Source organism: Polistes fuscatus, unplaced genomic scaffold, assembly GCF_010416935.1.
Source record: "Polistes fuscatus isolate 324 unplaced genomic scaffold, CU_Pfus_HIC Scaffold7, whole genome shotgun sequence".
NCBI lineage: Eukaryota > Metazoa > Arthropoda > Insecta > Hymenoptera > Vespidae > Polistes > Polistes fuscatus.
This window is the reverse complement of record NW_025113151.1, coordinates 5,830,579-5,851,973: the sequence shown is the minus strand read 5'-3', so window position 1 is coordinate 5,851,973 and position 21,395 is coordinate 5,830,579. Positions and strand designations below refer to the sequence as shown.

Here is a 21,395-nt window from a genome sequence, read left to right as displayed (position 1 = left end):
TGCTACTATCGCGTGTTAGCAAAGTGTCTAGAACCTTCTAGTTATTTATTGCCTCTCAGTTGGTACCTCTGCGTTACCATAGTAACCGTACGTTGCATCTTTCTGTAACTAAGCAACAATGTCGACATTTTTTACTCAACCATAATGAGTGCACATAGTAGTATAAGATTTATCTCATATATGTGTGTATTATTCGTTCTCTCGAAATTTAGCATTGCATCTTTATCATCGAAGATTTAAATTTGCAGAAAACCTTCTTTTATAGCGACGAACGAATGAATTTTTTAAAAGAAAATATTTCATGGATTCTTCGTTTCGATCCGACGCAAAATCTTATCGAGATCTTATCTATTGTACATTTAATTTTCCTGATAAAGACAAACAATGTAACTGTTATCCAAGCCCTGGATCCATAACTGGATCATACCGTAGCCTGTAGATCTCGTAATGCGCATGCGTCTACTGTCGAAGTCACAGATTGGAAGGTTCATATCAATCCGAGTTTCGAAAGGTGTTTAAGCATGTTTTTAACGTTTTTCTATTTTCATTCTTATCTCGTATAGAACTATTGCGTTTGTTAAATTTAATTATAATAGAAAATGCCACTTGAATCTGTAAAAGATCAACCAAATTATATGAACAATGTAAAGGATGGAGTCATTGACTTTCTCGCTGGTTCACTTGGTAAATATCAAGTTATTAATCTTTTTTTATATGTAACATATAATATACATATTTATTGTAGGAAATGTAAATTTATTATAAAATAATATCTCCTTATCTCGTGACTTGCAATTCTTCAAGTTTGTTTCCAAATAATCATCTTTTCAATATTTCTCCATTGATAAGAGAACAATGTTAGACGATTGATAAAATGAAAAAATGTCACGATAGTAGTTTTGCAACAGAAAATTTGTACTTTTACAGGTGGTGTAGCATTAGTATACATTGGTCAACCATTGGATACAGTGAAAGTAAAAATGCAAACATTTCCATCGATTTACAAAGGAATGATTAATTGTTTTGTAAAAACAGTTAAAACAGATGGAATAGTAAGGGGTTTATATGCAGGAACTATGCCTGCTGTTGTAGCTAATGTAGCTGAAAATTCAGTATTATTCGCTGCTTATGGTGGATGTCAAAAAGTTGTTTCTAAAATATTAGGTAAATATTTTTCTTAAGATAGTTACAGTATTTGTTAGTCAAGCTTTTTTTCTAATTTTATATGTACGAAGGCGTAGACAAAGTTGAGAATCTTAGTTCACTGGGCAATGCGTGTGCTGGATTTTTTGCTGCATTTTTTTCTTCATTAACGTTATGCCCAACAGAACTTATTAAATGTAAATTACAAGCAATGCGCGAAATGCAATATCAGACGAATATGCCAACCACAGTTATGGTAATAAAATACAATAATTAATATACTTTTAAATATACTAAATTATTATCTTTTGGATATTAATAATGATTGCATAGAAACGAATAGGACCATGGGAGTTGACAAGAAATATTCTTAGAGAACAAGGTATAAAAGGTCTATTTACGGGTCTAACCTCGACCATAGCCAGAGAAATGCCAGGTTATTTCTTTTTTTTTGGTGGTTATGAAGTTACAAGAGAACTTTTAGCAAAATCGAATCAAAAGAGAGATGACATTGGTTGGCAAAAAACGATGATAGCTGGTGCTGTGGGTGGTACGGTTCTCTGGCTTGTCATTTTTCCAGCAGATGTAGTTAAAAGTAGAATACAAGTCAGTAATATTTTTTAACTTATCTAATGATATTTTTTATCTTGTGGTTTAATAGTTTTAGTATGTTTATTAATATTTCATTATAATTTACGAAGGTACAAAATCTAAAAACACCTGCTTTAGTGGTTACAAAAGATATTATAAAAAAGGAAGGAATTGGAGCATTGTATAATGGTTTAACGCCAACTTTAATAAGAACAGTACCAGCAACTGCAACATTATTTATAACTTATGAATATAGTAAAAAGCTAATGCACAGATTTGTTGATAACTAACTTTTTTTTAATAAAATTCCTAATTATTGATGTATCTATGTGTTACTAAGTTAAGATATAAAGAAGAACAAATTAATAATAATAATAATAATATACAAAATGTACTACTTAACTTGACTACCTCAAATATTTCTAATAAATTAAAAGAAATGTCTTGGGTAGAAATCGTTTCAATTGTATATATGTAGTGTATTTTATGAATGGTGGCAATCTTTTTTTCATTGCAATGTCTTTTTTAGTCAAATTTACCTCTTATTATATGGAAACATTTAACCGAAATTAGTGACAATCGCCTAGTACTATCTACATAGTACTAGATTTCGAAAGTTTTATGATTTACAGAAAATCTAAGATGCAGAGTAATATCAAAATAAATAAGTACGAGCGTTACAAAAAATTCGATCGAAAGAAGTTTTTGAAAGATCTTGATAATGTAGAAATAAAATATGTATCATGGTTTTGATGATGAAATCATATCGCATATGCTTTTAGAGAAAATTAAAGGTGACTATTTCCTTTTTTACGTAAAATAAATAATGAAATAGGTTTTCTCTTAAGATTTTTACAATTTATTAATATAGAATTTTGTATACATTTAGAAATCGTAGGTAAGGTTATTTTCAGAAAGGATTACGTTCTTATTCTTGTGTGTGGGTGTATATATCTGATATAACATTTCTTTTATGCTAAATTGAACTTGTTATAAGATTTTTCAAATAATTCGCTTTCTCTTCTTTATTTTGTGATAGAAACCATTCGTGACTCGTTATCTACAATGTAATACACGAATTTGAATTCATATTAGAATTGATATATCTATGTGAAAAATTGTTTGAAATGTAAAATATTAAACTTACTAAAATAGGCGTATATCCAATTTTTTTCAGTTGCCTTAATTTTGCATTTATAATGCCTGTTGGTGTATTAGTTTCTTTCAATGTATGCTTATAATGTATTACAACAAATATCAGCCATTTGATGTTTTTTGGAAATGTATCATCTACTCTCTTAATGTTAACTTCAGGTATTTGCGATAAAATTGGTTCTGCTGAGATGAAATTCTGATGTTCATCCATACCAACAACAATATTATTTTTTACAAATTGAGGTAATATTCTACCAATATATAAATCTACATCCTTTACGATGGATTCCTAATATTAATATATTATTATATTACAGTATCATTTATAGACAGAGATTAATTTTATAAATTGAAATATAAGTATAATCATACCTTCAGGACAAGAATAATTTCATTAAATATCTTGCGAATCAAGGATGATGAGTTTTCCGCGTCCATTATCTTCCAATGTCGCTATTAAAAACACACATTCTCATTTATTTCCTTAATTGTGAATGATTTTCAATAAAAAAATATGTACAGAGTTTTATTAAACTAAGTAAATATTATTTATATACCTTAGTTGAAGTTAGAAGACTACTGTCCGGAAGAAATGGTCCAGTATATTCAGGTCGATCTACCTTTAAGCAGTATTCTAATATGGAATATTCCCAGCCAATTAAATAAATATCACCTTTGCACCTTAAGTTAACATAAGATGGATCCAATGCTAATTTTATCAAATGAAGGGGATAAATATTTAAATAGGCCAAATACCGCATTATACTAACAAACATCCATGGATATCTAGGAAAAAACAATTTTAAATAACTTTAAAATTCTTTTCATTTTTCAACATTTAAAACATATTTTGATAAATAATAGAGGTATAGTTTTAAAACGAAACTTACTTAAATATCTCTTTCTTATCGTCGGATAAACGATAAGTTAATTCCTCAACTATTTTATTATATATAGGATTTGTAGTATCAATAGAGAATACACTTAAGGCAAATGTCAATTTCTCTATGTCTTTCAATCTTGCATTTTTGATTTCATTGTAAAATCTAAATAATTTAATTAAAGTTTTATTACTTTTAATCAATTGATTGATTGATTTATGAAATTTTCCAAAAGAAAAATGCTCTTTACTTTATTTTATTTCATATTATATACGTTTAAAATTACCTTGTTATAATGACATCCATAAAAGGTTTTGAATACAAATGTGCTTTACCATAAACATGTACTATATGAGCTAGACATTGAAGATCGAGTTTAGGAAGTATTGGACTAATACTACTCATTAACATTTTCAAGTTTATAACTTCGTTATATTTCATGCTAAACCTTAAAGATAAAAATATACGATATTATTTTATTATTGTATAATTATTAGTTATATAAACTTAGTCCAAAGCTTAATATTAATATGTTATTACCGTAGAAGTTTTAATAAAGCTGCTAAACTGATGCTATCCACAATCTTTATATCATGGGATAAACGATCTGTAATGGCTTTCAATAACGTAGAATCTCTGATTTTTGACTTACTTTTAAAAAATCCCATCGCTATCAGACCTAATTCATTTATAGTAAAATCATCTAAATGTTCTCCTAAAATTAATTCGACTTCGTACATATTTAGTGGATTATTACGTTTAATATTAACAAGAAACATAAGTTGAATAATATTGTTTGTTGTTAGTTTACTTAGCTTTGAATTCATTTTTCTTAATAATTTCCATGTAAAGTTATTATTGTTATAGTGAAGACAATAAAATGCGTCAGCTATTAAAAACATTTTATCAATAGGCCACTTTATATATTCTTTTACACAATAATTATCTAGTGATTTCATTAAATTATTCCATTCATTTGTTTTTCTCATAGGTTTAGCAAGTGGTAATAAATTGATTAATATTTCTTTTAATAAATCAAATGTAAGATTATTAAGATTTTTATTTAAAGCATTTAAGAAAAGTTTATATTTTGGCAGTTGATCTACATCATCATCATTTTTCTTTGCAATATAATGTGACAATATCTTCAAAGCGGAAATCATTTCAACGATAGTAGCCGTCGACCAATCTTTATTTAATAATTTTTCTGCTTCCTCATCTGTAATAATTACTTCCAATTTCCTTTGCGGTACAATCGTTTTGTTATAATGTAAAGAACTTTCAAAATATTTGCGAGCATATTGATTTTCTGTTAGTAAACTGTTTTCACCTTCATATTCATCATATAATTCTTCTTCTGTGGATTTTGTTTCTGCATCACTAAATTGATTACTATACGTTCGACTAATAACAAAGTAATTAACTTTTTCTTTAGGTCTTAGCAAGTTATCTATTTTGTCCGGTTTATAGTTAATATTACAAATGTTTTTGGTATCACAAGCTAACCTTAAAAATATATTTCCACGATTTTTGTATCCTGTTCTAATGACTGATTTCATTATATTATTCATATTGAATGATTAGTTTCTTAATTGTGACATAAACGTTATATCAATATTTTTGTTATTTATAATAACTAAATAACAGCACATTTGTATATACTTTTCGGAGGTTAGGACATGAGCACGCGCATAAGATGGCACGAACTGTTAAAACAGATACAAGGTGTCTCTACAGGTCACTAAACTATTTAAAAGTAGAATAACTCTTTTATGTATATAAAATTCATATTTATTCTTTTATAAAAAATAAATAGATAAGGTTAAAAATTATTTTTGGTTAGTTTTGTAGATGACGTTTTTTAAATGGCAACCAATGCAAGTGAAAAAGGATTAATAGTATAAATTTATTATATTTTATAATTATTTAATGACTTTTGGGATTATATATGTTTTTTCTGAATTTTTCTTTGTTTTTTTTTTATCAACATTAAAAATGAATATAAAAAGAAGTAAAAATAGACAATTATGCAAATGATATAATGGTAGGATACTTTGTTAATCTTTATTAGTTATTATTAGAGGAATAAATCTCCATTGTTTGTACATAAGAATACTCGTATTTTCGACACCCACATATCATACGTAGATGAAAATAGAAAGATTCTGATATTTTATAGAATATAATAAATATATTTCTTTGATGAATATGACTTTTATTTTCTTGAAGATGATAAACGAACATAGATGATACAAGGTGTGTCATTATTCTACATTACTTATATAATTTACAAGCTAAAAATGGTTGAAATATAATCGCAAAGCGAATAAGACAAGGCAAAAAGAAATCATTTTTCTTCTTATTCGATGTATTTTTCAAGAAAATCCATACATTTCTTTTAATTTTCAAATGTTTACATGCACATACACGAATAAATAAAAGTACATAGATTTGAACATGTAAATAAGTTAAAAAGTCAATGTATGAAATGTGAGCAAGAGAGTAAGGCATTTATAGAAAATTAGAATTTTGTGAGATATTTGAGCGTAACACGTGACATTTATTTCGGCATTTTTCAAATTAATAGTCGTTCGAGTTGGTCAAGTCTGATAGAAAGATCGCGTCGATCAGTGGTATTCTTTGGTTGCTGTACTTCTTTTTTTTCGATTGTTATCGTAATCCGAATCGTAGATGTCATGGATGGCATTTAGGCTGATTCCCTAAATATAAGATTTATATAAAATATCAAATGTCTAATGCTAAGTTCAATTTAGCATTTAAACTTACGCTCTCGAGAAGGCTTTTCCAAAATTTCGATCTTGGATTCGAGACAAAGTGTCGATTAGTTTCCTGCGATTTCATTTCGCCGTTCAAACAATTTCTATCCCTTTTAGATTCATCGCATTCCTTGTAAACTCCAATTGTATTCATCCGTTTTGTCAACATCTGACCTCGACATGTAGGGTAAAAGGGAAACTTTCTGCAAAATGATCATTAGATTCAAATTATTATTATATCATTATTTGTTAATTTTATTAATTAATTAATAATTACAAACAAGCAAGTACGTACTCGCAATCCACATCATCGAACATGTCCGACCATGCGTGAGCATAACAGACGAAGAGAGGGATGAAGATGATGCATCGCCGAAGAAAATTTGTAGACTGAAACATTCGTTATTAGATGATCAAATTAGACTTGTGTATTGACAGTTAATGCTAGCAAAGTTTTTATTATATTTATCTTATTATATTTTATATTATTTCAACGAACACAAATTAAACATCTTATTGATATAAGGAAAACTTTTTCTTTTCAATACTTTTACCTTTTCTAGGACACGCGTCAATTGAATGGAAAAAAATCTCCTTGTTAGTTTCAGTAACAAGTACGACGAGAATTGACGAAAAACAATGCCGTATATTTCACATAAAAGAAAAAGTATAAAAGGAATAGAAAACAATTTGCTCCTATAAGTGGATATATGTTGTCCAACATTTTTCTTCAAAAAAATAGGATCTCGCAATAGAGGAAGGATAAAGTAAGGTGTTTCTATCGAGCGTGCACCATACACAATTTGTTTCATTTGTTCATAACACACGATAGAGATGCTCGGAATAAAATGCGAACGAAAGGATAAAAGAAAACAAGAAACATATCTACGTAGTTCGAAAGATTGTCTTGACTGTTTAAATTATAAGAATAATTTCGATTTTGTTTATTTCGAATACTGATTAGAGGTGATCGATATCCCGATATATTGTACAATTCCTTGATTCCTTCTTCGTTATTTTACTCGATACTCGATATAGCCCAGTCAACGCGGGCCAAAAACTGATTTTTGCAGCCCCTGCTTGATTCTTTGATATAAGGGTAAGTTGACGACGCTGAATAACGTGCCGAAGCGAGACATTTTTAGGATGATATTTACAGGATGAATTTGTAATTTAAGTAATAAATCTTCCTTTATTTGTGCAAGATGTAAAAAAATTTATTGCTTTTAATTTTTTTGTAATAATTTTAATTTTTTTCTATATATAATTAGAAATTAGGAAACGTAAAAACAATTTATATAACCTAAGGATAGAAAAACTTATAAAAAAAATAATTCCCCCACGAAGAATCGAACGTTAAATACCCAGCGCGAGAAGTGAAGACGTTACTACTTACGCTAACGCACCACTTAGTAATCGTCCAATTTTTTTCGTACAATTCTTAAGACTTCGAAGATGAATCAGAATGCATTACTGTTTTCTTATAACATAATAAAAATGAATTAAAATTATGTATAGACAAAAAATAAATTCCACGTTTTTAGAATATCCTTTCATATATATCTTGAATTAATTTTATGTGTGGTTATAAAATTCTTCTTTTTCAAATATGTATTTAATTTGATAAACTAATAAATTTTTACGAGACAAAAAGTCAGTAATTTAAAATTTTATAAAATACATAATTTAATAGGAAAAATATTTAAATTTTAAATTTCGTCTTAAAGAGAATACGTATTCAATTTGATATACAAATAAATTTTTGTGAGGCAAAGAATTTATATCAATTAATTATTCTAATTAATTTTATGGCGAGGCACAAAATTAATTCATTATTTTTACTCTCCACTAAATAATAATAGTTTCTGCTAAAATGAATTATTTTTTTTTTTACTCAAGGTTCATTATTTTTGACAATAAATAAAGAAACGGCGTGCCATAAGCATCAAGATTCGATTTAAAAATGCCGCGCTTATACGCCGATATATATAGATATACAAAACGCTCGACGCACGATGGCCAAAACGAAAAATTCTCGCTACCGAAAGAAAAAATAGAAAGAGAGAAATATCGGTTTTCTTTCTCACTCGCACTCGTATACAAAAGGCTCGACGCTCGATGGCCAAGACGTAAAATTCTCGCTACCGAAAGAAAAAATATAAAAAGAGAAATATCAGAACGCTGAACAATCGATGGCCAAGGACAATAATACTCGTTATCGCATGATAAATAAAAAGAGAGAAGTATTGGTTTGTTCTCTCACTCGCACTTTCATTCAAGACCGAGAGTCCCGAAGATTGCCGAAGATCCTTCGTTTGTGTATTAGTGCACACGGACGCTCGCACGCATACTAGCTCGCTCGCGTGTAAAACGCGACGGAGGGATAAGCTTGCTTTCTCCCACTCTTACAATTTTTTTCCCATCTTCAATCCAATTTTATGCGCTTATTTTTGAAAATACGAAGATAACTCATAGAACATTTTTTTAGTATTTTTCAATTCTCTACAACTTTTGTTTGAAACTTTTTTCGATTAAATGCCTAGATTCTAAGATAAGGCCATTTTTTACCCTTTTTTACCCTTTTTCTCAAAACCTCGGGATCAAATTTAAATACAATTAGCACCATTCGATTCAGCGTCGTCAACTTACCCTTATATCAAAGAATCAAGCAGGGGCTGCAAAAATCAGTTTTTGGCCCGCGTTGACTGGGCTAATACTCGAAAAGTGGGAGATGGTAATTGAATAACTGTCCAAGGGATTATTGAAGCACGGATCACGTAACGTACACCTCATAAAAAAGAGTTTCGTCTGATGCGTTAACTTTCTTTTCGTTAACCCATTTTGCTTTTATCGTTATTTATCTTACATAATAATAAGTATGGATATCTATTTTACGAAAATACGTATATACTTGTTATTATTCGCGGTTAGATTTTCCAATATTTCGGTCATGGGGGAACACTTCAAAGTTACATCGATTTTTTGATATTCGATGGAAGATATTTTTCTTCGGTGAATACTGGTAATCGGTTAACAAGTAATAATAAGCGATAAGCAAAGACAATGAGTTCAGCGAATTGTTACCTCCCCGAAGAATTGTTACCTACACGCAAAAAGATGACAAAATATAGCAAAACCGTGAACTAAAACTTACCCCAGCATCGATCTTCTACCCTTTTAGTATTATGCTGCGTTTAGTTAATTAGGAATATTTCATCATAACCACATATATATATATTCGAAACATAGCGTTAAAAAAGAGAGAGAGAAAGAGAGAGAGAGATTTATAAGTTATTAAGGCAATCGCCTAAATTGTAAGGTCTCATTCCGTTATATCAATATAAACTTGTTCATTTTTACGAAATTAATCAGTCTTATTTGAATAGCGATTTAATCCTATCTCAAATATGATATAATGTAAGTTCGTTTAGACACAATTTTTAAGGGGTTTTAACGCGGGTCGTTAGTTTGCCTCGATCGTGGGTTCTCACGTCTATTGAAAATTTATCAAAGGACCTACACACGCACACATGTCAGAGAGAGAGAGCGAGAGAGAGAGAGAGTAGGTGTTTACGTGATGTCGCAGCTGACTGAATTTAGTTAATTAGCGGCAATCGAAATTGCGGAAATTATACAAATGGATTGGTGGTGTGGCTCGAAAAAAGCCGCTGCTAGCCGCAACAATTGCACTGTCTCCTTTTCATACAAGGATGAATTTCAACGATTTGCACAATTACTTGCGGACGATCATCGATGTGAACGTTTACTAAAAAGAAAATTAATGGTTATTTGCATTAATGTACTGAAATATATCGGAGCGAATTTTCGCGTTAATTCGATGAAAAGAATGCCAAAGTTTTTCCAAATTTATCGTAAATGGAGAGAAAATCGATAGGTCGTTCATGGAACTAACAATGAAAAAAAATAATAAGGGAACGATTGAAATAATTCAATCGTTTGTTCTATTGAAAAGCTTCAAAGCCAATGCACATTGTTTATAGATACGAATTTATATGCGTATCAGCATTTCGGTCATTAGCATTCACACTAGGGACAATGTGCTTGATGAAAATCGCGTACTAATTTTCGCAACATTTACGAATGTGTACCAAACACTACGCCTTCTGTCTTAGTTAACAATCAAAAACTATCTATATCAGTGCTGTTAAATTAATTGTAAGCGTTAATTAACAATAAGAGGAGTTGGACAGTGTTGTTATAAACAAATGTTGTTATAAACAATCGATCATTTGTTGATTCTTTACGAAGCATTGAAGAGATTTGATTTTACGATAATTCAGCTTACTGCGAAGATAGATAATTAAATTATACAAGTCGGTTTCAACGCGTACCTCTTCGAATTAGCGTTTTCTATTAATTTGTTATCAAATTAATATTTAAACAATTTTTAAGTCGTGATTTACATTTTTGAAGCATCTCTCGACCATTGGTGTAATATTAGCGTTGAGATAATTAGTCATGATCATTAGCAGGTTTTTCTCTCTTTCTTTGTATGCGGATTTTTACGGTAAGCAATGCATGTAAGGCGTCAGAATGACGATTTATGAACCAATTATGCGACCACGTACAAGCCCCGTATAAAGTAACACCATGGGGTCACGTTATTAGCAAGATTAATCAATAAGCCTTTGAGCACGAAGCGCGTCGATTCGCGATACACGAGGAGAGTTTTGTTGATCGCTCGAAACGTTTCGATATATAGATAACACCTTATTAGTTTGATTTGTCACACGTATGACATTATATCGATTTTATATTTCATTAATTAATCGTTCATTTGCATATCGCGGGAATGAAACAGGAAATCGAGAATGAAACTCTAGCAATAAGTACTGCGATATAAACTTTGATATCAATTTACAAAACCACGATTAACTCTTAGCTGAAACTTTTAGACGACGTTTTGTGGAGGAAGATGGTAAACTATGTTCATAAAACGAAACCCGTTCAAGTAGATTATAGAATAGTTTTCGGAATCGATAGTTGACGAGCGTAAGAACATGTTACGCGACAGAAAAAGATATCAAATAGATCCTAAGATGAGAGATGATCGATAGAAGATTAGTAGAAGGCTTGAAAAGAGAATAGAAGGAAAAGTGTAATTCGAGTTTTCGCAAAAACGTTTCATCCTCGCTGACTCGTTGAAATTCGGTTAAAGCTCGTAGGATAAAAATCTTGAACGTTCACTTTTCCATCATTTCCGTGATTTTTGTAATAACGATTTTCCCTTGAGTCAAAGAAAAGATTGAAGATTGATTTCGATTTTACAATCAGAAACTATTGTCATGATTGACTAAACCTACACGAGTATTCTTATTCCGTAAAAGAAAGTTCTGACAAGATTTGACCGACCCTCTTGGATTGATAACAAATTAATGATCTAACAATGAGATGATGCATCGATTTTATCCGATATTCTTCGAAAATACAATAGAAGATGAGAGAGATGACAATAAGAATGGAAATAAAGATAGTTTCTCTATCGCGGATGTAGGACGTAGTGGCGACTCTCTGTCTCGTGGCATATAAAAAGATTCCTCCTTCTTTTAGCTCCATTGCGTCCCTCCGTCGCCATCGAATACTTTTCTTTGCTTTAACGTAACGAAAGAAGACGCTTTTGTCTCTATTCTATGAAGATCGATCAACGAGATCGTGGATCGCGATTTTCGATTATTTTTCGATTCTTTTTTTCACCTTTCGAGTTTAACTTTGTTTTCGTTTAATCCTGTAAATATCCTAATTCATTAGCTTGATCCACGAGAGGTTTCTTAAATCACGAATCCTTCTTACCAAATTGATTTCCTTTTTATTTCGTCGTTTACTCTTTCTTATACTTTTATCGTTCACAAGTTTTCTCTTCAGCCGATCATATTACGCGTCATAATTCCAAACAAATTAACGTTCAATTTTGATACGAGTTAAAAGAGGATAGAATATTTATAAGGATAGAATATTAACGTTTTTATGATTTTCTAACAAAATCAATGATAACTCGCATATAAGTGAAATTGATCTTTAGAGTAATGAAAAGCTCTTTAGTTTCTATAGATTTTTTGAAGAGAAAAGTTTATTTGGCAATCGCACGAGTAGACGCAGCGTCTCGTATTCAGCTATATATCTACTTAAGTAATGCGTGCTCAGTAAGCACAAATAATATAAAGGATTATTATCTATCGAAAGTTCGTTAAAAGCGCAAAGTTTTTTATTCGAACATATATAAGTACCCGCGTTTTTAATAGAATTTATTATATTTGGTGCTTCCAACTCTCGAATAAAATTCTACAAACAATGATTTAACGAAGAAATATAATTATTTGCCACGAAGATACTTTTTATTTGTTCCAATAGGATTTTCTTTATCGATCGATTCGATCCTCAAACGAGGAGACGAACGAGTTAAATTTTCGAAAATTTGTCTAGTTCATTTTCCGAAGTGAATTTTAAAAGTGCATTTTAAAAGTGCATCCAACGTAGGTAGCGCACGATTGCGAGTCGATCGTTCGAATTTCCGATTGCTTTTTCGAGATAGGAAACGAAGGGTTTGAAGGTATTGCGACCTAATGTAACTTTCTGCCTGAGGCATAACAATATATAAACTAATAGTCGTTGAAAAAGTTGCTCTCTCGTTTCAAGAGGTATCGAGAAGTTAGAGAATTTGTTTAGAAATAATGCAACTTGTAATCTTGATTCAAGATTTACATTTTGTCTTCAGATTTGAATTCAAAAGGTTACTATCCCGATGCAATTATCAATATGACAACTCGAAAGAAATAATTGCAAGAAGCTGTTTAAAAAAAAAACTCTACACTTGTTCTCGTGTGTGACACTATTGAATAAAAAACGAATATATATATATATATATTATGAAAGATATTTCAAAGTAATTTTATTAAAAGTAAAACACAGAACGCACTTTAATAATGAAACAATTGTCGCGAAAGATAGAAAAGTGAAATTAGAGGAAAATAAAAAAGAAAAGAAATAAGTAGATAATAGGATTGTGATCCTCACCGTCGACATTTTAGCGTTGGAAATCTTCAAGCAGATCTTTTGAAATGAGAAAAATCTCTGGTAAGAAGAAACAACCACCACGAGGTTGTCACGAGGCACGAGTTCCTGTCGAGGGTGGCGGGTTGTAGTTCACTGAGTAAAATAAGGAGGGGGTTGTTGGTAGCGCGGAGTTTGGTGGTTAGAGAACGAGTGATTGGTCGAGCTTGCGCGGGCTACATTTATACCAAGCGCGAGCTCTCACCCCCTTCTTCATTCTTCTTCCGTACCATCAAGAGATTTCTCCTGGAATCCTATCCACCATTGTGGATGCTGCACCACCACCGCACCACACCACCACCACAACCACCCTCGTCCTCGTCATCGTCATCCCCGCGTTTCTCCTTTACTCTTAGGGGCGTACGCTATTCTTATTACGTCATCGAGCTTAGTCTCCACCCAGGAATCCCCAATGATATTACAGAAAATTCGACGAAACCACCAACGATGCCAAAACAGAGTGGCAGGGGTAGAAAGAGAAAGGAGAAAAAATATAACTGGCAGACTCCGCGTCTCGGCGCCGAGCATCGACGTTTCTTAAACGCACTCATGAATGAACTTTCATGAATGATATCAGGGTATTTGTGGCTCCGCTTGTAGGGGACCGTCTACGACAATGAGAATATCAATGGCAGAAATTCAGAGGCGAGTCAACGAATCACGCGAAATCAAATTGACTTGTATTCCTCTTGCAAAATATTTTTGCCCACGACCGAAAAGTCAAACTTCGACTCATGCATAATATTTAATATTATATCCCGTCGCTATATCTTTTCGGAAAAGAAATATTTTAATTCATTGTTAACAATGTGCTCGCAAAAGCGTATATTTTTTCATTGGAGATTTTTATTTGTTTTCCATTGAAACAAAGATGAGGATGAAATCTCGGAGTTCTAGTTACGATTACGTACGTTCGATGAATTTACGTAGGAAGGCGCATTTGAAATCAAGGAAAAGAAAAAGAAAGAAATCATGAATCTGGAACTAGTGCCCTTCGAAGATCTTAATCTCAAAACGAACTTTGCAATTTGTATTTATAGTTACATATATATCTATATGTATTTAATATACCAGCGAACATCGGAAGAAGATACACAATGGTAACTTTTATGTCTACAACTAAGGTTTCTTCGAATATTTTCATTTTCCTCTCACATCGCGTAAAGCACACGGAATAAACAATACTTGCGTCTAAAGCAATGGATACTTTAATACAATTCGTCATTTTTCCAAGAGCCCCTATAAATAAAAGTATTTACTTATGTAGAAGAAAAAAGAAAGAGAAACGTCAGATATTATATATAATAAAAAAGCACGAAGAAACCCCCCACAACTTGCTTGGAAAAAAGAAATGAAAATGAAAGCATGTGTTTTTTTGAAGAAAAAACTAGGAGGAATCTACTCTCTCGTAAGAAAAAAAGAAGAAGGAAAATTTTAGCGCTATTAGAAAAGCCTAAGACTATAATACCGCCTTAGTTTTGTATTGGAGAGTTATTATTTTGAGAAACAATTATCTCACCGCAATGACGTGGAATATGCTCATTAAAAGCACCAAGCAAGACTTGACAAATATTCGTTCGACGACACGAATTTCTTTTGTTCGGCTTTCGTATCTTCCCTTTCCTTTGGACAGTTTATTTTACAAATGGAAATTATACAAATGGATTGGTGGTGTGACTCGAAAAAAGCCGCTGCTAGCCGCAACAATTGCACTGTCTCCTTTTCATACAAGGATGAATTTCAACGATTTGCACAATTACTTGCGGACGATCATCGATGTGAACGTTTACTAAAAAGAAAATTAATGGTTATTTGCATTAATGTACTGAAATATATCGGAGCGAATTTTCGCGTTAATTCGATGAAAAGAATGCCAAAGTTTTTCCAAATTTATCGTAAATGGAGAGAAAATCGATAGGTCGTTCATGGAACTAACAATGAAAAAAAATAATAAGGGAACGATTGAAATAATTCAATCGTTTGTTCTATTGAAAAGCTTCAAAGTGAATGCACATTGTTTATAGATACGAATTTATATGCGTATCTATCAAGCAAGATTAATCAATAAGCCTTTGAGCACGAAGCGCGTCGATTCGCGATACTTGAGGAGAGTTTTGTTGATCGCTCGAAACGTTTCGATATATAGATAACACCTTATTAGTTTGATTTGTCACACGTATGACATTATATCGATTTTATATTTCATTAATTAATCGTCCATTTGCATATCGCGGGAACGAAACAGGAAATCGAGAATGAAACTCTAGCAATAAGTACTGCGATATAAACTTTGATATCAATTAACAAAACCACGATTAACTCTTAGCTGAAACTTTTAGACGACGTTTTGTGGAGGAAGATGGTAAACTATGTTCATAAAACGAAACCCGTTCAAGTAGATTATAGAATAGTTTTCGGAATCGATAGTTGACGAGCGTAAGAACATGTTACGCGACAGAAAAGATATCAAATAGATCCTAAGATGAGAGATGATCGATAGAAGATTAGTAGAAGGCTTGAAAAGAGAATAGAAGGAAAAATGTAATTCGAGTTTTCGCAAAAACGTTTCATCCTCGCTGACTCGTTGAAATCCGGTTAAAGCTCGTAGGATAAAAATCTTGAACGTTCACTTTTCCATCATTTCCGTGATTTTTGTAATAACGATTTTCCCTTGAGTCAAAGAAAAAAAACTAGGAGGAATCTACTCTCTCGTAAGAAAAAAAGAAGAAGGAAAATTTTAGCGCTATTAGAAAAGCCTAAGACTATAATACCGCCTTAGTTTTGTATTGGAGAGTTATTATTTTGAGAAACAATTATCTCACCGCAATGACGTGGAATATGCTCATTAAAAGCAACAAGCAAGACTTGACAAATATTCGTTCGACGACACGAATTTCTTTTGTTCGGCTTTCGTATCTTCCCTTTCCTTTGGACAGTTTATTTTACATTGCCGCAATTTATGTCGAGAATAACTTTTCTAAATCGTACAACCTGAAAAATATTTCTTTATCATATTTTCTATTTATATTAGCATATATTCTCTTTTTTTGCGAAGATCTAATGAGTTGCCTGCCGGGCGACCTAGGAAATTATATTTTTTAATATAAGCGGGGGATAATTAATTCAGTGTCCCGGATGGATTGAAAGAGACGGAAAAGAAAGATGAAAAAAACAATAGGAAGATATGTGTAGGTGCCGAGGTGGTTTTAAGGAGAAATGGGAGACAGACCAAGTGGCGCCTTCGCACCAGAAGGACCTGCGTAATTCAGTATTTATCGCCGTTTCTCTTATATATCCTATTTTTACTATATCGAGAACTAACAATAAGACAAAGATACGTAAGAGAGGTTGAACAAATTTTTGAGCCCTTCGTGATGAATTTGAAAAAGATTTCATTTATCGCGCTCGGCTCTCGGAAAAATTTTTTATCGCGAAACAACAAATAGATCGATTATAACGAAATATACAGATTCAAGCGAAAGAAAGTCAATCGTTACTATTAATTCACGATTTGTGTCATTTCGTGTCAAACTAATTACTAACGCTTCGTAAGTGTAATACAGGATCATTTAATTGACTTCATTTATGTAACGAGAGAGAGAAATCTATGTAGGTAGGAAAACTCTGCAGTCCACAGATTGCAGATTATGGCAACGGTAGTGCAAAATTGAAAGACGTTATTTCCGCGTCTGCTTCTCTGAAAGTTTCGTTATTCTTTGCTATAATTGCGATAATTGAATACACAACATTTAAAATATCAATTAATTGCGTAATTACACGTGCCGATCTTTATATCCGAATATCTATTGCTCTTCGTTTAATATTTATGCGGTATCGGAGATAAATCAAAGAAATGTATCGAACGCGCGCGATTCGTACGTCGATAAACATTGAAATTTTTCTTTCATAAAAGTTCACTTTTAGTACGTTTATGAGTGTTTGGGATATATAGGACAGGTTGTAGGATGTGCGTAGGTTGCTGGCGCCTGCAATAAGCTAAGCAGATATACATTCGTGTTCTAATTATCTGCATTCGAGCTCAACAATTTTAGATTCTCTGTTATTGTTTCGATCGGAAGAGTAAAAACATTTCAATTTGCAAGTTTTACAATCTTATGTCAAATATATTATCTTGGCGTCTCATCAACAACTCGATCATTCTCAACGATAGTTGGAGGTTTTATAATTACAGAAAAACATCGTATCGTTTTGCTCATAACATTATGCTAACTACTTGACTCGATAAACTCCTTACCTTATCATTTGTGCGATGACTGTGACTCTTAGTGATCTTCTTAGCAGCAACAGTACCATATGATTTACAGTAATTAAATTAATGGGAAGAAAATTCAATTATCCTTACTCATATGGTCTATTGGTTCCGGGTCAGTAATTAAATGAAACCTTTCCTTTTTTTACTTTATATATTTCTTGTAGGCTTATCAATGTGAATTCTTTTTTTTCTAAAAAGAATCAAGCTTGGACTTCACGTGTAAAGTTTACGAAAGAAAGTTCAGGGTAAAGCAAACCGTTCCTCAGTACCTTAATCGACGACGATGGGTCCACATATTCTATCTAGTATTCTTATCATTTTTCTACCATCCCTCTCGAAGATACCGAAAGCCTTCCAAATTTTTGTAAAACTTCTTAACTCTCTTAAACGAATTCCTTCCGATTCGTTTCGCGCGTACAGACCTCACCTCGTCTCCCTTCTAACAACTTTTTCATTAAATTCGACATTGATGTGATTACGAGGTAAGAGAGGACCTTTCAAATCTTTTCTATTATCAGAAAATCTGATTCTGATCCGTTGTTTCGCGTATACGTACTTCTTCTAGATCGTTTAGTTTTAACAAACGTTTACGGCAATTTAAAGCGTTAATATCTCATGTGAGAAATGACCATAAAAAGTAACTATAAATGAAACAGGATCGTCGTTGAATGTCCACACCATTATCGTTCTCCTTTACGCTACGTTCATCAATTATGATCATCGTTTACAATCTCAAACGTCTTGTCCTCATTTTCGCGGATAAAACATAAAAGATCTTATTTTGTGCATACATGCTTATATTAAATATTTATGCATTTACTATTTATATTTACGATATAGCTTCAAACGCTATGAAGTTTTATTATCTATATCTTTTTTTGTATCTTATCCGTTGCATCATTCAGAAATGTAAGAATTTTGCCTATCATAAATGGCCGCCTCCGATATTACACAGTGGCGCGCAAGTAGCACAAAAAAATTGGCATAGAACTACAACAGCAGAAAAAAATGAATAAGTACTCATAATTGCTCCCAATTGCTCAATCAGAATTCATAATTGCTCACTTTATTAATTAATTATTTAATTAGTTATTAATAATTGAAGAATCGAAAACGTGTTTTTTTTTCATTTCTAAGCAAAGCAATGAAGTTTTCTATTATTTTTTAATTTATGTAAAATGATTATTGTATAATATTTTGTCGGATAGCCATAAAAAATGTAAATAAAATAAAAATATATACATTCTTGAAGGATTTTAATGGATGCGTTTATTTACCCTTTTTACCTACTGCCCAGAAAAAAAAGGTTTACTTCAATCTCGAAAAAAAATTTAATTCAAGAAAATTTATAGAAAGACAGGGGTTTTTTTTTTTTTTCTAGCTCCAATATGATATCGGTTTTTTTTTAATCTAGTAAGTCTTTTTTTCAGTCCCTGTTCAAAAACAATCGTTCTTAAGGAGTAAACTCCAGTCGTGCGTTGAAGCTGACACGCACACTTTTTAAATAATTAGTTGTATATAAAGAAAGATCGTGTGTTTTATGTAATGATTCTTTGTAATAATTAAATTATAATTTTTCTTAAAAATATATTGTACATATATACTTAAATTTTACCATTTCACTTAAATATGAATGAATATGAAGACGATTATTTAATTCAAACAATGAGTAAGTAAGCTACTCAGTATTAAAAAGTTGGCATAAAACCTCAACAACTGAAAAAAATGAATAAGTGCATTTAATTGCTAGCTATTTGCTAATTCAAAATTCATAATTGCTAACTTTTTTAATTAATTATTTAATTAGTTATTGATAATTAAAAATGTGAAAACTTTTTTTTATTTCCAAGTAAAGCAACGTAGTTTGCAACAGCAAAAAATGATGAATAAGTGCGCTAAATTGCTAACAAAATGCTTATTTAAAATCCACAATTGTTAACTTTATTAATTAATTATTTAATTAGTTATTAATAATTACAAATGTGGAAACGTCATGAGTGGGAGACGCGTCCGCAACCACAAATTCAAGGCGCAAACGCATTTTGAAAAAAATCTCCCACTCATGACGTTTCCACATTTGTAATTATTAATAATTAATTAAATAATTAATTAATAAAGTTAGCAATTATGGATTTTAAATTAGCAATTCGTTAGTAATTAAATGCACTTATTCATTTTTTCTGCTGTGGCAAACTACGTTGCTTTACTTAGAAATAAAAAAAAAAGGTTTTCACATTTTCAATTATCAATAAATAATTAAGTAATTAATTAAAAAAGTTAACAATTATGGATTTTGATTTAGCAAAAAGCTAACAATTAAATTTACTTTTTCATTTTTTTCAGATGTTGAGGTTCTATGCCAATTTTTTAATGCAAGGCTACTTGAGTGAGCCATTATAGTGGCGCATCGACCTGGAAAAAATATTCAAAAATGCCACTTTAGTACCGCAAAAAAGTTAGCATAGAACCTCAACAGTTGAAAAAAATGATTTATTGCACTTAATTGCTAACTAATTGCTAATTCAAAATCCTTAATTGTTAACTTTAATTATTAATTATTTAATTAGTTATTAGTAATTGAAAATGCAAAAATATTTTTCTTATTTCTAAGTAAAGCAACATAGTTTGCAACAGCGAAAAAAAATGAATATAAGTGCATTTAATTACTAAAGAATTGCTAATTTAAAATCCATAATTGCTAACTTTATTAATTAATTATTTAATTAGTTTTTAATAATTGAAAATACGAAAACTTTTTTTCTCATTTCTAAGCAAAGCAATGAAGTTTTCTATTGTTTTTTGTTTTCAATCAATTGCTTACTTTTTGTTTGTCCGGCTCCTCAACTTTATTTTATTAAATATTTTTTATTTATCGTTAATTAGTTGAAAATAATTATTACACTTTGAATAATTATAAAATGGCGACGTCATGAGTGGGAGATATGTTATACTCATGCGCAACCATAAATTCAAGGCGCAAGCGCACTTTGAAAAAAATGAAAGTAAAGGTGGTATATATATATATATATATACCTGCAGGGGATATATTTAAAGTTGATTTCGAAAGTAACAACTTATAGGGTAGTGAAAAGAAATGGGTTAATCATTCATAATGTATAAACAATAGGTAAATATTTTGTAAATTATAATTTTTATTCGTTAATTAGAACGTTTATTGCATGCCTTAAGCGCGATACGCGAAGGCTATGCTTTACTAGGGCCTAAAAAATCAAATTTTATTTATTTATTTTTTTTTGTTTTTCAGTTTTTGTCTCAACAACCAAAAGGCTTGTATATAGGCTTCGTGGTACGGTCGATAAAATGTTAAAACATTTCGTCCTATAGTGGCGCCATTACGGTGATACGTGTAATTATATTTGAAATTTATAAATATCATATCATGTTATAGGTTTGCAATTTTAAAATTTAATTTAACAAAAATTTTGAATATTATAGAATTAATTACAATAGTAAAAAATTACATTATATTAAATTTATAAACATTTA

General features: G+C 31.0%; 3 protein-coding genes across 4 annotated transcripts; 1 reads left to right on the top strand and 2 right to left on the bottom strand.

Moving 5' to 3' along the window:
- Window positions 1–99: 99 nt before the first annotated feature.
- On the top strand, window positions 100–2,251 carry LOC122523892 (mitochondrial ornithine transporter 1). Of its 2 annotated transcripts, none has more exons than XM_043645841.1 (6): window positions 100–182; window positions 249–684; window positions 928–1,164; window positions 1,236–1,399; window positions 1,477–1,749; window positions 1,845–2,251. In XM_043645841.1, exons 2-6 carry the CDS (start codon window positions 600–602, stop codon window positions 2,022–2,024), a joined length of 939 nt encoding a protein of 312 aa, XP_043501776.1. In that variant the 5' UTR covers window positions 100–182; window positions 249–599; the 3' UTR covers window positions 2,025–2,251. The 2 variants fall into 2 exon arrangements, with proteins under 2 accessions (XP_043501776.1, XP_043501778.1); XM_043645843.1 differs by having other exon boundaries at window positions 136–485; window positions 564–684.
- Window positions 2,252–2,570: 319 nt separating this feature from the next.
- LOC122524265 lies at window positions 2,571–5,489 on the bottom strand. The gene is made up of 8 exons (XM_043646412.1): window positions 4,832–5,489; window positions 4,311–4,777; window positions 4,057–4,218; window positions 3,780–3,935; window positions 3,447–3,675; window positions 3,262–3,342; window positions 2,882–3,178; window positions 2,571–2,794 (listed from the first exon to the last, which is right to left on the bottom strand). The coding sequence occupies exons 1-8, from the start codon at window positions 5,339–5,341 to the stop codon at window positions 2,711–2,713; spliced, it is 1,986 nt and encodes a 661-aa protein (XP_043502347.1). The 5' UTR covers window positions 5,342–5,489; the 3' UTR covers window positions 2,571–2,710.
- A 320-nt stretch (window positions 5,490–5,809) lies between these two features.
- Window positions 5,810–13,755, bottom strand: LOC122524023. The gene is made up of 4 exons (XM_043646058.1): window positions 13,580–13,755; window positions 6,843–6,937; window positions 6,558–6,750; window positions 5,810–6,490 (listed from the first exon to the last, which is right to left on the bottom strand). The coding sequence occupies exons 1-4, from the start codon at window positions 13,586–13,588 to the stop codon at window positions 6,398–6,400; spliced, it is 390 nt and encodes a 129-aa protein (XP_043501993.1). The 5' UTR covers window positions 13,589–13,755; the 3' UTR covers window positions 5,810–6,397.
- Between the last annotated feature and the right edge of the window lie 7,640 nt (window positions 13,756–21,395).

Bases quoted from the DNA above. Each gene is read 5' to 3' on its own strand.
- LOC122524023 (XM_043646058.1), bottom strand. The intron at 6,751-6,842 runs GTACGTACTTGC...ATCATTTTGCAG, and splicing joins TTCGATGATGTGGATTGCGA to AAAGTTTCCCTTTTACCCTA. The intron at 6,491-6,557 runs GTAAGTTTAAAT...TCTTATATTTAG, and splicing joins GGAAAAGCCTTCTCGAGAGC to GGAATCAGCCTAAATGCCAT.
- LOC122523892 (XM_043645841.1), top strand. From the start codon at position 600: ATGCCACTTGAATCTGTAAAAGATCAACCAAATTATATGAACAATGTA. The intron at 685-927 runs GTAAATATCAAG...GTACTTTTACAG, and splicing joins CTTTCTCGCTGGTTCACTTG to GTGGTGTAGCATTAGTATAC. The intron at 1,400-1,476 runs GTAATAAAATAC...ATGATTGCATAG, and splicing joins ATATGCCAACCACAGTTATG to AAACGAATAGGACCATGGGA.
- LOC122524265 (XM_043646412.1), bottom strand. From the start codon at position 5,341: ATGAATAATATAATGAAATCAGTCATTAGAACAGGATACAAAAATCGT. The intron at 3,343-3,446 runs GTATATAAATAA...TGTTTTTAATAG, and splicing joins GTCTTCTAACTTCAACTAAG to CGACATTGGAAGATAATGGA. The intron at 2,795-2,881 runs GTAAGTTTAATA...ATTACATTGTAG, and splicing joins TTGGATATACGCCTATTTTA to ATAACGAGTCACGAATGGTT.